This window comes from Octodon degus, unplaced genomic scaffold, assembly GCF_000260255.1.
Source record: "Octodon degus isolate 3935 unplaced genomic scaffold, OctDeg1.0 scaffold00055, whole genome shotgun sequence".
Taxonomy (NCBI): Eukaryota; Metazoa; Chordata; class Mammalia; order Rodentia; family Octodontidae; genus Octodon; species Octodon degus.
In genome coordinates, this window is record NW_004524631.1 from 11,110,701 (window position 1) to 11,127,469 (window position 16,769).

Consider the following 16,769-nt stretch of genomic DNA (forward strand, 5'->3'; position numbering starts at 1 on the left):
GCAAATTGGTCAAGCAATGGCCATGACTCATCCATATGGCTCACACTGACAAAGGATCTACAAACAGAGGTACAGGGTTTCAGGATAAATCCTGAAGGGATTTGACTGCCCTTATCAGATATAAAAGTTACATTTCTTGTTATATAGGTCTTTTTTATCTTGGTCTTAACCATCCAGCAGAAAAGTATAAAAACAAACTATAAAAAGTAAAATCATAGTAACATGCTGAGCTGTAAAACGCTTAAGTTAATAACTTCGGACACTGCCAGTCTTACAGAAAACCCACTACTATTATGAACTACTGGACTATATTGGAATATTTTGCTGAATTCATGCATCTACACTATTTAAATGACAATGGAATACCCACCTCTGACAAAACTAAACAAAAAAGCTGATACAAATGAAGGCCCATTTTGTATCTATATATTCAAAAGAGTTAGGATAGACATACAGCTACTTTCTCTTAATTCAGTGAATAGAAAAATTTGTTCTAATAGTGTTTATGGACAGGATATCATGTCTGCATCTTGTACAATGAATAACCACTAAGACAACAATATGCAATGTATTAATTATTGAAACTGTCCTATTAATCAGTTATGAAACTGTCTCATTGCTATTTGTTTCTCAATAAAATTGTTTTTATAAAAGAAATGCAATGAGACAGTTTCAAAACAGGTTAGTAGGACAATTACAATAATTAATACATTGCACATTACCCTACATAAATTCTTATTTCATCATGGGGAAAAATATGTTTATTATATGAGAGAATAATAAATTAGACTACTATATCTGTCTTTTTTCCCTTTTCCAGTAATATCATATTATAATACAATCTGCAAACTTCACTCCAATTAACTAAAAAAGAGTTATTCAATAAAAGTTAACATTAAAAGCAAAGCAAAGTGGATGCTTTCTAATAACCTGTCCTACTAAAATATTTATGTCAAATTTACTCCAGTAAAGTCAGTGGTCAATGTTTAAACTCTTGCACAGATTTTTGTCTTAAAGAAGAGAACTAGAGAATTTGCTTCAGAGAGACAATTTATGATATTTTTTATTTTAATATGTAAACCCTATAAGCAACACGAGAGCAGAACTTCATGCATTTCAAAGCCTTAAGAATGAGTTCTTTTGAACCAGATTTATCCCAGCATAAAATATTTGTTTTTTATTCATCTTTAAAATCATGGTAGGGGCCTGCCCATTAGCTCCGTTGTTTAAGTGCCTGCTTAAACAAAGTCAGTCAGGCTCCAGATACTGTGATTCAATCCCCTGATCCTCATGCCTTACAAGACCTACCCTTAAGACATCCCGAGCCAGCCAAAAAACAAAAATCCTTCTGAACTTTTTGGGCTGGGGAAATAGGTCAGCAGAATAAGTGTTTGCCTGGCAAGTGCAAGGGCCTGAGTTCAATCCCCAGTTCCAGAAAAAAAAAAAGAAAGATGTACTTCCAAGCCTTTTGGTACAGAAGATAGATAATAAACATACACAGTGTGATTAAAATATATAGTGAATATGTAATTTTTTAAATTATTATAGTAAAAGACATACTGCAATTAATCTTCCTCAAATTATTTCCCCTCACTTCAAACACAGATATTCCATTATCCTTTTCACTTTCTGAGGCAGTTTTAGAAGTTATCTTCCATGTCTTTATGAAGTGTGATAAAAAATGTTGTGAATGTTGCTTCCAAGTGCCATCCAACAGAAAAGCAGGCTCATAAATACATTATAAACTGGGCATGGTGTTACATGCCTGTAATCTCAGCACTTGGGAGGTTGAGACAAGAGGGTTGCTGTGTTCAAGACCAGCCTGGAGGCTACAAAAGTGAGTATAGGGTCAGCCCAAACCCCATAGCGAGACCCTGTCTCAAAATAACATAAAATAAAATAAAAACATTACAGCGTGTTCTCATCCAAAACATTCACTGGATCTGGCCCTGTGAAACTTCTAATTCTTCACCAAAGTCAAAGTGAGCATGAATGGTAAATATATTGAATAGGTTCAGGACATCAATGCAGCCATGGCAATACAACTTAAGATACTCAAGAAAGAGGACTTTCAGGCCTGCTTCAGAAAATGGAAAGAACAATGGGATTAAGTGTGTTTCAAGTGAGAGGGAGCATTTTGAGGGTGATTAATAGCATTGTCTTTTACTCTAATAATTTAAAAATTAATCATCTTTTTTTCACCAATTATATTTGAAGTTTACAAAGATGAAAGTCACCTCCAAGTCATCTTCATCTTATCCACCAGCATTTTCATAATACGTAAGCAGGAACTTGTCATTGTCTTTCCTCACTAAACTCTCAATGTTTCCCAGCTCCCTCCAAGTAAAACTCAAATTTTTTAATACCACTTTGTAGCTTCTCTGTAGTCTCCTCTTTGTAGCAGTGGCTTGCAAACTGTTGTCAGCAGTAGCAGCTGAGAATGTGCTAGAAATGCAAATTCCTGGGGTCCTCCCCCAGAATCAGACACTCTGGTGGCAGGGCCTGCAATCATGCTTTAACAAGCCCAACAGGAAATTCTGATGCAAACAGAAAGCTGCAAATCTCTAGCTTAGTCATGGTTTTCTTTTCCGGTTTCATACTCCTGTAATGTTCCATATATCAGACACTTCAACAAGCCTTCTACCTTTCTTTAAAAAAATACCAGGGCAATGTTTGTCTCTCCCTCTCCACACTGCTTCCTCCTGAAGTTCCATTTCTTCCAAGACCATTTTGAAGGTTACCCCCTTTGTAAAGAGAGCCTTGAGCCCTCTCTTCCTGTCCACATGTCTTCCACACCTCTTTGTGTAATTCATCATCCTCTCCCCATCAGTCTGTGAACTCCTGGAAGGAGGATGGTCTTTGCATCTTGTACAACCCACACTTGTGCCTTATAAAAAAAGGATGTCAACAAATGTTTGTCACAGTGAAACGTAGTCATTGCAGACTGCAGATCATGTTCACATGCAAGTTAGCACAAACTATGTGTTTATGAAGCAGTGTCTGACTTCAGTATGGCTCTTCTGGGTCCCCAAAACCCACTTCATAGAGCAAACCTTGCTGCCACTTGTTCTACCATCTGGTACAGTGTTCCTCCCCCATGCCCACAGGATGGAGGCACTTTTAACAGTTGCAGTGGCCTTTTGCTCCAATATCTTTTCCTTCTGTTCTGCAAAAAATGCTCTAGTCTGGGTCTCATGTCTACAAAAGCTGGCATTTGCCGCCCTAACCACATCATATTCTCACACCAACCACTTTCCCCTTCTTTACTTTCACATTTTTCTTTATTGCCCTTGCTTCCCCCAGTGACTTCACGAGGCCTCATAGCTTTGCAGTGAATAGGAAGGCACGTGAGTGACAGCGTAAATCGGGCAAAACTATACAGTTGTTAAATGCTGACCTCAGGTTTAGCTAGTTTTGTCAGTGTCCTTCACTCCTTTTGTTCCACAGAAAGTGGGACTTTACCAAGTTAGTTCAATTTCATTATTTAACAAGAGAAGATACTATAGCTGGGAGGTGTTGAGTGGTATGGTTCATGTTCTTTCTCATCACAAACTATTTTCTTTCTAATTTTAAGTCTGTAGTCCTTTTGAAGGTTAAGGGTTATAAATATCTACCAGAAAACGAGCAGGCACTCTGAATAGTTACAGTCCCTTGGGTAGTAGAGATGAAATAGATATGCAATATTTTAGGGAAGAATGTCCACATTTCATTAGTTTGGTTTGCAAATCAACACTAAGGTTAACATGTACATCTGTCTACAAAACAACCAGAAGATTAAATGTCTTTTTCTGAACTTTATCAATTATTTTTGTCATATTGTCATTGCTTGCCACATAAAACTCATTTTCTCTACATTTATACTTTTTTTTTTACCTGAAAACATCATCATGTGTTGAAAATTCCAGCCAATCTTATGCCTTCGGCCCAAGTTGAGGAAAAAGGAAAGTGGGTAGATATGCGCAGCTCTGCCCAGGAAGATGGCAACCTGATGACCAGGAGGAGGTTAAGGGCCCAACAGTTTTACAGTATAGCACTTGCACACAAATTCTGGTAAAGCAGACAATTTTAGGGGCATCGTGAACTCGACAACTGTCCAAATAAACCAGGCTGTCTAGTTTCTCAGTCTAAACCACTCTCTTAGCAACAAACAGGTGTCATTTGGCTAACTTTCCCCACTTCCTGGTTCAAAAAAGTAATTTCTAATTTGTTAAAAACACTGCTGTAATTTTCTGAATCCATAGTGACCAATTTCTAAATCTATCCAAAAAGGAGTCAAGAAATTTGCTCAAGTATCATGGTAGAAGTGGAGAATTGAAAGAAACAGTACGTTGGGCTCTCCTGGAAGAAAAATCACAAGAAAAAATTTTTAAAAAAAGAAAAATCATTAGAGAGAAAAATTCCTGACCTCAGAGATAAATCATAAAGTTGACTGGTTAAGAGCATGTAAGCTTTATCTGCAACTAGACATGGGGTTCCAATGTCCAGGCAGAGCCTAAAAATAAGATGTGGGGAAATTTGCAGTATTTATCTAACAAAAGACCTTCCAGATCATTTAACTATATCAATGCAGGGTAACTGCTTTACCTAAATGGCTAAAATGTCTTTTGGAGATACAAAGGGTGGAAGAGTGTGGCAAGTAAAGAAATCAAGGAAACTGGTCATCTGTTGCTTGCCAAATTTAGATTCCACCCAGCAGAGAAAGCTAATCACTTCCCTAGTCAGAGAAAGAAACCCCCGTGGGAGCTAAAGGAACAGGGAGCTTCCGTTTTGGCAAAACACCAACTGCAGAAGCTGCAGCTGTTTGGTATAGGGGGGAGGGGGCTGCATGACTCTTCTGCTTCCTCCAGAGTAAAGTAGTCACTGTTTTGCTTATTTCTTTCTTTCCTTTTCTAATTTGTTTTTACCATATGGAAGCGTGCAGTGCTTATCACATATATTCTATTCCAGAGGTGAAGGAAAGTCCGTAAGTGGCCAGTAGCCTGTACGATTCCTAAGAGTGTCCAGCCCTTTGACAGGTCGTCATCTACACACAAGGGCTGCGCACTCAATATCCTTCACAGGATGCCATGCTGGGAATATAAACCAGAACAAAGTGCCAGGTCTCTCTGAATAAAGAAGAAAACCACAAACCCTGTACATTTTGAGCTGTCCAAAATAACAGCATGTGAGTCCAAGAAATAAGCCACCAGTGTAAGCATATGACACACTAATTAGAAGCATTCTAGTGCCATCACTATCTAGCAGCTTGGGGAGTGCCAATCATTCTTGCACACAAGAAACAAAAATCACAGAAGTAAAAAAAACACACTTTTTTGCCAATATTGAAGGGCTAAGGATTGCCAGGAGGCCTCAGGAAAAAAAAAAAAAGGAAAGCAAACATTCAGTACAGGACTTCTGCTCAGGAACTTGAACACAGCCCCCCAAAAGCACACCTCAATGAAAACAACAGTATCTGCAGCCAAATGAGTGAAACACCCAGCTGCAATTCAGTGCTAGGCACTCACATCCCTCCTCACTCAAGAGGAGATACCTCCCCCAAAAAATCATGTCTCCCTTCTATAAACTGCATTTACAATGGGACCAGGTCAAGAAACCAAGTATTTTTCAATTTTGTCTTTTCTTCTATTTCCTCCCCTTCTTTAAAAAAAGAAAACAAAAGGATTATTTCCCACAGTGATCCATAGCAGCAGGATAGCTCAGGTGAAAGCATGGTCACTACCTGTGGGCACCCCTGGGTGGCATGAGGAAGGGCTGCCCATACTAGGTATGCGGTTGGAAGCAAGAGCAATGGAGTCTTCTAGTTGTCTAAATCAGAGAGTCTCCTGGATTAGAATTTACATGGCAACCAAATGTCAAAAATAATCCTGAGAATCGACATGGTCGCCAACTGTTAGCTTTATCCAGAAGAGAACTCTACAAAATAAACAATCACCTCTGAAGCACCAGCTCAAAGGAAAGGGCAACTTACACAGAAAGTACAGGAAGGATCACCTGAGAATAAATGCCAGTCCTTTAACCAAATACATTTCGTTTTGCGAAATACCACTTAAACTTTTTTTCCTTATAAAAATACCATAAGCCATCATGTCCTCATCACCCATGCAGAACAAAAGTAACAATAAAATAATGGGAGCCTTCCTAGCAGTAGTGACCTCCCTATGTAGAAAATGGCAGAACAAGGAAAGGATACAAAAGCGCCAATGATGAACACGGGGCTGAAAACATGCTTCTGGAAGGTGAACAGTGCCAGGCCCATGTAGGAGAAGATGAAGTTCTCGGCCAGGAAGTGCAACACCTCAAACAGCTGCATGGAGAAGAGAAAAATCAACCAGAAACCCTGAGCTCCTGTTCCTTGCACAGTACAGCCAGGTGGTGCAGCAGTGCCAAAGCCTTCTCTTACCTGTTTGGTGCGACTTCTTGATTCCACTGACAGATTGTTGTAGGTATAGTGAGCTTGTGTGATTCCACAGAAGAGGACAGCTACAACACCTGTCAAGAAATTTTTAAAACTCAATGGAAAAAGAGACAGGAATAAAACCCTGGTGAAATGAAAAGTTAAGGTAGGCAAGTCCAGCATAGCCAATTTGCTAAGCTTTGAGTTTTCTATTACTGAGCACTCTGGCTGCCCCTCACCACTACTCTCCACCTTCCCTTCTCCAACCCTGCCTTTCTAGATTCAAGGCCAAGTTCCCCAACTCTCCTTCTTCCATGGCCATGCAGAGCCAAGGATGTGGCTCAGTGGCACAGTGCCTGCCTGCCAAGCATGACATAAGTTCAATTCTTGGTCCCAGGAGGAAAAAAAAAAGAGCATTCATTCTCTTCTTGGAAAATCTCTCCTGAAATTTGCCATCTGTAGTTAGCATACAGCATTCATCCCTGCAAGAAGACTGTGAAAGCCCATTGCACATTTCTGTCATATTCCTCTATTTTCACAATAATTGGATTTAATTTCAAATCAAAGTTTTGTATTTTTGCATAAAATCAGGCTACAGGGAAAATAGAATGGGAGTACTATCCCATTTATCCCAGGCCTAATAACCAAGGTTTCTGGCTAATGACACCCATTTTGTCATGCAAGGCAAATGAGACACCTGGTAGTACATATTCAGAGAGAGCTGTCAAGTTTGAAGGAAGTGGGGTACTTTTTCATGCTACATATAAGGATATGTTGCTGTGTTTTGACACAACTATTTTCTAAGTCCCTGAGTTTTTTGTAGCAATTATACTTTTCTAATGGATATACCTATGGTTTTGTATGTTTAATTTTTAAAAATTAATGTGTTAATTTGTATGTAGGTATGCATGTATTGCAATACTGAAGAGGGTCTTTGCACAGAGTAATATCCCCAGTCCTTTTTTATTTTGACATAGGGTCTTGCTAGATTGCTGTTTCCAGGCTGGGACTGAAGTTGTAGTTTTCCTGCCTCAGCCTCCCAGAGGTCAGGGATTACAGGAATGGGCCACCATACTCAGCTTCAGTCATTTTGTTAAATGAGAGAATAGGAGGAAATGAAAACACATGATTAATTACACTAATATTATAGGTTGAGCATCTCTAATTTGAAAATCTGAACTACTCTAAAATCTGTAACTTTTTCAACACTGATATTGTGGTGGTTAATCTTGAGTGTCAACTGGATGGGTTTGAGAAACGCCCAGGAGAGTAGCAATGCACACTTCTGGGTGTGTCTAGGTCAGTCGTGGGGGTGTAAACTTGGACATTATATCTGGCCTATGGCCCTTTCCTTTTGCCCTGTATATTCTGCTTCTCAGATGCCAGGAGTTGGAGCAGCTCTGCTGGGCCATACCCTTCCACCATGATGCTTCTGCCTTGGACTCAGTCAAGCATAGACTGAAACTATGAGCCAAAAGAAACCTTTCCTCCTTTAAATAGCACCTGTCAGCATTTTGTCTCAGCAACTACAATGCAGGCCAATACACAAAGAATGCAGCAAAAGGAAAATTTCACACCTAACTTCAGGTGATTCAACGTAGTCAAAGCACAAGAGCACAGCATAGTTGATGCAGTGTTCATAGACGGAAAAAATCTCCCCCACCCCCTTTAGCTGTAATACACAATGGCTTCATGTATAAAGTTATTAAAATAATATATAAAATTATCTCCAGGTTCTGTTATAATGTATATTGTAAAACAAATGAATTTTATATTTAAACTTGGGTCTATCCCCAAGATACCTCAAGGTATATATGTAAATATTACAAAATTTTTAATATCTGAAATATAAAACACTTCTGCTGAATCTATATATAAAACCAACACCATAAAAAATGCATGGTATTGAAAAACAATGCTTAAATAGTCCAGAGACAAAACAATGAAAACTGTATTCACCCTTATTTGAGTGTGTGCAAGATTACTTTGAAAATGATATGTATTTGGTAGTCATAGTTATTATTTATAAAATCACATAACAATCTAGGGGAAGATACAAATAAGATTTGAATATATTCAGAGCCTTTGCAGAAAACATCTACTTTATAGTTAGAATGAGTATGCAAAAACATAGATTTGGAATAATATACTTTATCCTTAAAAAGTATTTAGTTTTTGGAAATTCAATGTTTAAGGCAAAACACTAGCCTTGCTCAGCAGTCCTCCATAGGGACACTCAGTGAACAGGGAATTAACTTTATGAAGCTGCTCTCAAAGAATTCCTCCAACCCCTCAAGTGCCTAAATCTCCCACTACTGAGAGGAAATGGGCAATCCAAGAGTACAGAAAACCCACCTGTAAATCCACAAGCTTCTGCCAAGAGAAATGTGCTCCAGGACATCAGGAAGAAGAGTGCAGTCTCTAGCAGGGGAAAGCAGTGCAGCTTGGTAAACTTGGTCACGTTGAAATTCTGTCAAGGACTTCAGTTGGTTGTTTCAATCTAAAGACTGTGACATCCTTACTTATGGGAGGAAGGCTTCTGTGTAGATGCAACCTAAGGCTAAAGGACTTCCCAGCCAACGGTTCCTGATGCCAGCCTACTTAGGGCTTCTCAGCTCTTCTCATCTCCCTAAAACTGATGTCCCAACTGGTTGGTGAAAAGGGAAGAAAAGCAAAGGAGAGGAGAAAGTGGAGTATAGTGTAGCATTCCCAGTGTTCTCAGACTCTTAGCAAGAGGTGCAACCAACATGTATCTCCAAAGGAACACATTTCAGGAATCACCCTGTTCCAGTGGAACAACCAATTTAATATTCTGATCTGATAGGAAGATCTGAGAATATTCTCTTGGAAAGTACAATGCCACATATGCATACCTAGGCAGGGGAAGAAACCACAAAAAGGATATCAGAGCAGTCACAACACCAGTCACAGCTCCCATTGTAAAAGAGCCACTAAATATACCTAGAAAAATGCCAACTGACTTAAAAAAGGCAGCAGCATCAAAGGCATGAGTGTTCAACCCTGCTGGCTGGTAGGCAACAATAGATCTGGAACAAAAAAAGAAAGAGAATTAAGACTGCCCTCGTTTTATGCCCAGGTTTAATAGTCTCCTCTCATGCACAATTTCACTTTCCATGGTATCAGTTGAAGTCAACCACTGTTTGAAAATATCAAATGAAAAATTCCAGAAATAAATAATTTTAAGCTTTACACTGTGTGTCATTATAAGCAGCATGATGAAATATCACATCATCAAACTATTCTGGTTAGGATAAAGAGCATTCCCTTGTGCAGTGTATTCAGACTGTAAACTACTCGGCCATCAGTCACCACTTATGTTCAAGCAACCCAGAGAGCAAGACGAGCAATTCTGGCAATCCAGATATGCCAGGGAAAGGCCAAAAAGTGCTTCCTTTAAGTGAAAAGGTGAAAAGTACAATTCTTGGCCTATTTGGAATTAGAGACTTCACATTCACATAACTTTTATTACTGTATATTTTATTAGTAGTTATTGTTAATCTTATCTTTTGCCTAATTAATAAATTGGGCTTTACAATACATATACAGATATAGGAAAAACATATAGTATACACAAGGTTCAGTGTTATATGTGGCTTCAGGCATCCACTAAGTTTTGAAACATATACCTGGAGAAGGGGGGACTCCTATAACAGAAAATATCAACAAACCTAAGTATCTATACCATGTCAACCAGTGCCCAAGACAAATTGAATTTAACCTGCAGTCACTGTGTTATGCTGTGATAAGCATTCTGATTGCTGCTGAGTGGACAAAGCAGTGCAACTTTATAAACAAAGTTGAAAATCTTATTTAACAAAATACGCAATTCAATATTTAATACTTTTAAGGTAGCACTCTGTGTTTAGCCCAAACACACAAGAAATCAAACTATATCTTCCCCAAAAGACACGTCACTACTTACGAGGACAGGACAATGGCAACAGCATCATTGAGGACACTCTCTCCAAACAGAAGAGCATAAAGGTCCACATCTGCATGCAGTTCGTTAAATATTGCCAGCACAGTCACTGAAATGTCAGGCCAAAGCACAAAAGTTAGTCTTGGTTTCTGCCCTTAAGCCACTGATTATGGATTCATAGAGGCAATTCTGACCTTGGGTAGAAATGGGTAGTTCAGTGAGGGAGTTAATTATGGACTGTCTCTGGCAGAAAGAGAAACAGCAATCTTCCCAATCTGAGTGCGATTTGATGTGATATTTGAGGCTAATGATCTTGGACCCAAACACTATATCTTCCCACTGTAATCCCACTACACTCCGAAAATACTTGGTGTAGAAACTTTTGTAAAATCACCATTGCCATGGCTTGGCTTTTCTGGTGGGCTGCCTACCACTGCACTCCCAGAACCCAGCAAAAGACTGGAGCACAAAGAAGACTGTCATAAAAGTTTGTGAATACCAGCTTGTGTGCCATCCACGCCAAACATGTAACAGTTATGCCAAAAGACATCCAACTAGCACACCGCATACGTGGAGAACACGCTGAAGAGCCCACTATGGTGGGAAACATTTCATTCTCAATTTTTTTTCCCCTCTTCTTCCTGTTATTCGTAGTTTTGAATGTTAGGTTTTTCATTTTTTTTTTGTTTTTTCCTTTGGGATTACAAGGTACCTAAGTACGTGATTGAGAGTGGGAAATAGGGGACAGAAATCAGGTATTGGAATTTTTTCCATTTTCATTTGTGTGTGAATTTTTATCTGCATGTGGGATGTAAAGCATCAATGCAAGTCAAAAATGTTTCAGTGAACAAGTTTCAGCACTTCAACTTTATAACAATTATAAATAAAAATGTGTTAAATTTTTCTGGAAAAAAAAAGTTTGTGAAATAATGAAAGTCTTTACTTTGCACAGTTCTCATATTTCTTTAACATTTAGAAATCAGTGGCCCAGAGAGATAGCTCAGCAGAGTAAGTACCTGCTTAGGCAAACACAGGGACAGGGGTTCAATCCCCAGCACCACATGGCATTCCAGCCCTATCCCCCACCTTTAGGCACGCTGAGCCCATGACCAAGACTAGGAGTGGTAGTGTGTGCCAGTAATCCCTGCACTGGGGAGGCTGAAAACAGGAGGATCACTACGAGTCTGAGCTGCATTGTGAGACCCTGTACCAAACACATAAAAGAAAAAAGGAAAAAGAAATCAGCTATTCTCCAGATCATGGTTCTCAAACTTTTGGCCTCAGAACTCCTTTACAACCTTAAAAATTACTATGCTTCCCCAAAAGAGCCTGTCTTGAGGGTCACAGCTACTGATATTTACTAAATTGACTAAAAGAGGAAGAAATATTTATTTAAAATTAATAACATTATATATTAACATGAAATGTTTTTAAAGATTATATTTTCCAAAACAAAAGTGAAAATAATTCACATTTTCACAAATCTCTTTAAACATCTGGATTAACAGAAGACAGACGATTCTCATATCTATTTCTGCATCTGAGCAAAAGATAGTCATCACACATTATGCAGCCTCTTGAAAACACTACTGTATGACATGAGAGATAAAAGTAAGAAAGGTGAATAATATATTATTATTACTAAATCACTTTTTAACCAATGGATCCCTTGAAAGGGTTTTAGGTAGCCTTATAGATAATATCTACTCTTTCTGGTGGAAGATGGCAGAGGGGCTAGATCTGTGTAGCCAGCACTTGCCTTCAAGGGGCAACTGACATACCCCCAAAACCCAAAGATGGTGTGGTAGAACGATCCAGTGCCCAGATCCTCGGTTGGACCAGGAGCCATAGCATTAGCCTATAACCCAAGATAAAGACCTGTTTGTACAACCGGATAGCAGACAGGCTTTTCTGTTATCTGTAACCAAAAGCATTATTAAATGATATAATTAGAAAACTAAACCAACCAAATGCCTCGTTTAGTGAGATATGATAAGCCAGTAAGTGTTATGGCTGCCATGTAGTTCAAGAAGCAGAATTTATCAGCCATCATAAAAATCTTCCCACTCTTTTCTTTGCTCAAGAAAGAACAACCACATAAAACAATTTTGGGACAAAGTCTCACTATGCAGTTCAGGCTGGCCTTGAACACATTATGCAGCACTGGCTCACCTCAAACTCATAGCAATCCTTCTGCCTCTGCCTCCCAAGTGCTGTGATCACAGGTATGTGACACCATGCCTGGCTAAATGATTTTATAGTAACCATTTCCTTGTATTCCTTATAGTTTAATTACCCAAGTGCACATTTCAACACTACTGATTAATTTTTCTCATTTGAAAGAAAATGCAGGGCTGGTGAGATAGCTCCGCAGACTATAGGGCCTGCTTAGGCAAGCACAGGGACTGTGGTTTGATCCCTGTGGTTTGATCCCTCGTTTAGTGAGATATGATAAGCCAGTAAGTGTTATGGCTCCACAGACTATAGGGCCTGCTTAGGCAAGCTTAGGCAAGCACAGGGACTGTGGTTTGATCACTGTGGTTTGATCCCTCGTTTAGTGAGATATGATATGCCATGCCAACCCTGCTCCCAGGGTGAGCTGAGCTGGTCAGAGTCCAGGCATAATGACACACACCTATACTCCCAGCACTGGGGAGGCTGAAAGCAGAAGGATCACGAGTCTGAGCTGCGTAGTGAGACCCTGCAACCACCAAATATGTTTTTTAAATGCACTCTTTTCTCGCTCTGTTAGGTTCCCCTTCTATTCCCTTCTATCAGCTCTCATTTCATAATGCTCTATTGTTTAGTTCTCTCATTTCTAAATTTTCTCAATTTTATAGCCATGATACATGGAGTATTTCATAACTTCTATCAGTTTCTTCATTTAACTTCATTTGGAATATGAATAAAGTTTCAGGCTTTGGAGGGTCCCATTTTTCTGATATGACTTCATTATCTGTTACTTTATTGTTCATAGGCTTATCCTAGTTTTTTCTTTATGTTTCCATGAAGTTCAGCCTCAATCTACTTCTGCTGTTTATATTAAAATCAGGTAGATGAGGGGAAGCACGGACCCAGAAGGGCTTTCCTAGTTTCATGGCTCTACTGCTCCCTCTTCTGGTTTTATATGGAAAAATTACAAATACAGTAACTACCTCTCTAGTACTTTCTGAGTTCCACAGCTTCTAGCCCGCTCCTCCATTAATATCTAAATTGTTTTGGTGTTTTCATACCTTACCAATCAGGGTTCCCTGTCCTTCCAGAGAGATCCTTCCTAGGTACTTCTAAGAGCCCCAAGATTCCAGATCACTGCTGTGGGCTTTCATATGAAGTCTCCTTGGACTCATTCACAAATTTGAGGCTTGAAGCTCCTGCTAGTTTTAACTGCTATCATACAGGCCCACAAAGCTCTTTACTCTAAGGGATGCCTCTTTAGGGTGTAAATATTGGTAGAAATTTCCAGAGTTCTCTAGAAGTCAATAATCAACTTTTCCCCTTGCAGCCACTGTTCCTGTACCCACTTCTCATTGCTTCCGGTTTTATCTTCTAGTTTTATCTCTGTGTTGCTTTCTTTTGCTGTTCTGCTTTCACTATTTTCACTATAAATTAAGGGAAATTTATAATAATGCTGCCACAGCATGTCTTCCTTTTTCAAAAGCTTCATTCATCCATTGAAAGTAAGGAAAAAATAATTTGGACTTCAAAATGTTGGATGGATGCATGATCATCAGTTATAGTTCTTAAAGGATATGTTTTTAAAACACAGATGTTATCACAAGATTCAGAGTCAACCTCTTTCCTGTACCTTGAAATATAATCTAGCAGGTTACACGACAGGAAAAGTCTTCAGGGGTGAGGCTTTTAAAAAAGTTTTGCCTCAACTATTTACTACATTGAAAATATTTGTGGCTCCTCATGTAAACTCTATTAGTTTATCATTCTATGACATAAGAAGTGCCTTCTTGTGCTCAGTTTGGCAGCACAGACGCTAAAGTTGTGTCTTCTTTCCATTTTGTTTTGGGGTTTGCTTGCAGTACTAGGGATTGAACCCAGGGCTTCATACATGGTCGGCAAGTGCTTTATGCTAAGTTACCTCTCTCTAACCCTTTATATATTTTACCTTAAGACAAGATCTCACTAAGCTGTCCATGCTGGCCTCAAATTTGCAATCCTCCTAATTTCAGCCTCCTAGTAACTAATTTCAGGCATTTCTGGTAAGCAGAAACTTTCTAGCAAAGCAAAACTGTTTTGTTTTTAACCCAATTGCTGAATAAAAACAAACAATGACAATAACAGCAGCTGCTATAGGGGATTTACCATGAAGCAGGCACTATGACAAATATGATCTCATTTAGTCATCATAGAACTCTGTAAGGAGCTAGTACTATCATTTCCCCCAATTTAGGAATGGTAAAACAGGCTGTTGTATGCTACAACACTGAAATTGCTGAAATCTCAGTGGTTGAACACAAGAAATATGTTGGTTATTCCATATCACATATCCAGCATGAGCCAGCACAGGCTCATGCTGTCCACATTAGTCACTCAGAGACTCAAGACTGAGGGGACCTAGTCTCAAGGAGCACAATCCAGCTTGCCTACCCAGAAGATGTGATCCTAGGGGTTCTAGGATGCTATGTCTCTCTCTACCAGTCAGGGTAGGTCTGGGCAGGAAAGAGATGGTACTTTCCAACACAAAAATTTAAGAAGAGTTTTATAAAGAAGTTATTTATAAAAGTGTGGGCAGGGTATAGGGAAACCTCCCAGGGAGAAGATAATACTTGAAGCTGGAGACAGGGACCTTCTGTATCATCTCTAAACCTGAGGACTCTAGGGAAAGGAGTAGTCACCAGAACCTGGACTTGCAGGGAGAGGGTCACCTGACAGAAGCTGTGACCTTTGATCAAGAGACCAGCCTAGCATGCATGGTACCTGCATCTCTATCTTCCTCCCAGTGCAACTCTGCCATGGATACCTCCATGGGGAAATCAGAAGAAAAAAGGACCTTTGGCATATTCCATACAAATCAGCCTCCTGAGGCCAAGAGGAGTGTGGTGAGTGAATCAGAGGGGCAAACAAAAGCCATCCAACAGTGCCATCAACTGCCTAAGAGAATTCAGCACACAATAAAATCCAAAGGTGGTCAAGTAAAGGACTGGGTCCCATCTTTTTGAAAAGCCCTTTTGACTTAAACATGGATTGCCTAAAATACTAGTTACCAATAGTAACAATAGTACATAATGAACTCATTGATCCATGACAACAAAAGACAGCATACATACAGCAATAGAGAATGAAAAAGACCTGGTCTGAATTTTAACTCCTCATTTTCCCTACCATCATTGTATAAAGTAGGTTAGAAATGCTAAATGACCTTGCTGAGCAAGTCTACAACTGACCACAAGATAGAAACCGGATGATGTGGGGATGAAGACTAACTAAATGGCTTCGAAAGGACTTGTTATGGTTTGGGTGCAACTCAATATCTAAAAGATTCATATGTAAATGCTTTGCTCCCCATGGTGGTGGTATAGGGAGATGCTGTGTACCTTGAAGAGGTGCAGCCTTATGGAAGGTCTTCAAGTCAAGGAGAAAGTAGGACTCTGGTCCCTCAGTGTCTTTAAGCTTCTGGCTTGAGATATAATGGCTGCTTTGATATGTGCTTCCGTCATTGCCATCCAGCACCCTCTCATGAGGCCCAAACAATGGGGCCACCTGATCTTGGACTTGAACCTTTAAAACTGTAAGACAACTGAACCACTTCTCTTTATTAAATTAGTTCCTTTAGGTATTTCATTGTAGTAGTCCAAAACTGACTAATACAGGCCTCAGTCCCCCCTCCCCCAAGCAGTGCTCTTGAAATTAAAAAGAATATTATCTCAAAAGATGTTTCCAAGTAGACATGGTCTGAGAAATCATGAGTTAATTAACTGACTAAAGACTACTGGTGTAGATATTTTAAAAATAGTAGAAAAATATCACAGGATAGTAGGTATAAAAAGAAAAAAATTGAGAACTGAAATTTGTTCGTTCAATTAACTTTTCTTAAATATGTCATCTGTGTACTAAAGACCACTCAGCACCTATGAATGTTCAGTATAAAGTAACAAGCATCATTATGTATGAGACAGACTTGAAGAATGATAGAAGATCACTGAAGGAGTCTGGGAATAATGACTAGGTGGGTGTCATGTTGGAACCATGTCTCAAAGGATGAGCAAAAGACATCACCCTGGTGATGCAACTAGAGAACTGGTTTTGGACAATACAGATTACAGAGTTTGGAACCCATAAGGTTGACCGATTGCAGGAGTATAAAAATGAAAGAATTAAATGCTATCAAATCATTTTGTAATGGCTCATAGTCAGAAAGGCATTCATCTTCTCTGGAAGTTACCTATGAACACATGGAATCATACATTTTGTTTTCTTAAC

The 16,769-nt window shown here is 39.2% G+C and overlaps 1 protein-coding gene across 2 annotated transcripts in view; it reads right to left on the minus strand.

The window, feature by feature from the left end:
- Slc9a7 (solute carrier family 9 member A7) overlaps positions 1-16,769 on the minus strand; it is a 202,173-nt gene that overhangs the window by 42,269 nt on the left and 143,135 nt on the right. For both annotated transcript variants that reach the window (XM_023717863.1, XM_004633487.1), the window contains exons 6-11: positions 10,338-10,443; positions 9,300-9,441; positions 8,750-8,855; positions 6,401-6,489; positions 6,191-6,304; positions 3,874-3,985 (exon numbers count right to left, since the gene is read on the minus strand). In XM_023717863.1, coding sequence (XP_023573631.1) covers positions 3,874-3,985; positions 6,191-6,304; positions 6,401-6,489; positions 8,750-8,855; positions 9,300-9,441; positions 10,338-10,443 — 669 coding nt within the window. The remainder of the gene's footprint in view (positions 1-3,873; positions 3,986-6,190; positions 6,305-6,400; positions 6,490-8,749; positions 8,856-9,299; positions 9,442-10,337; positions 10,444-16,769) is intronic.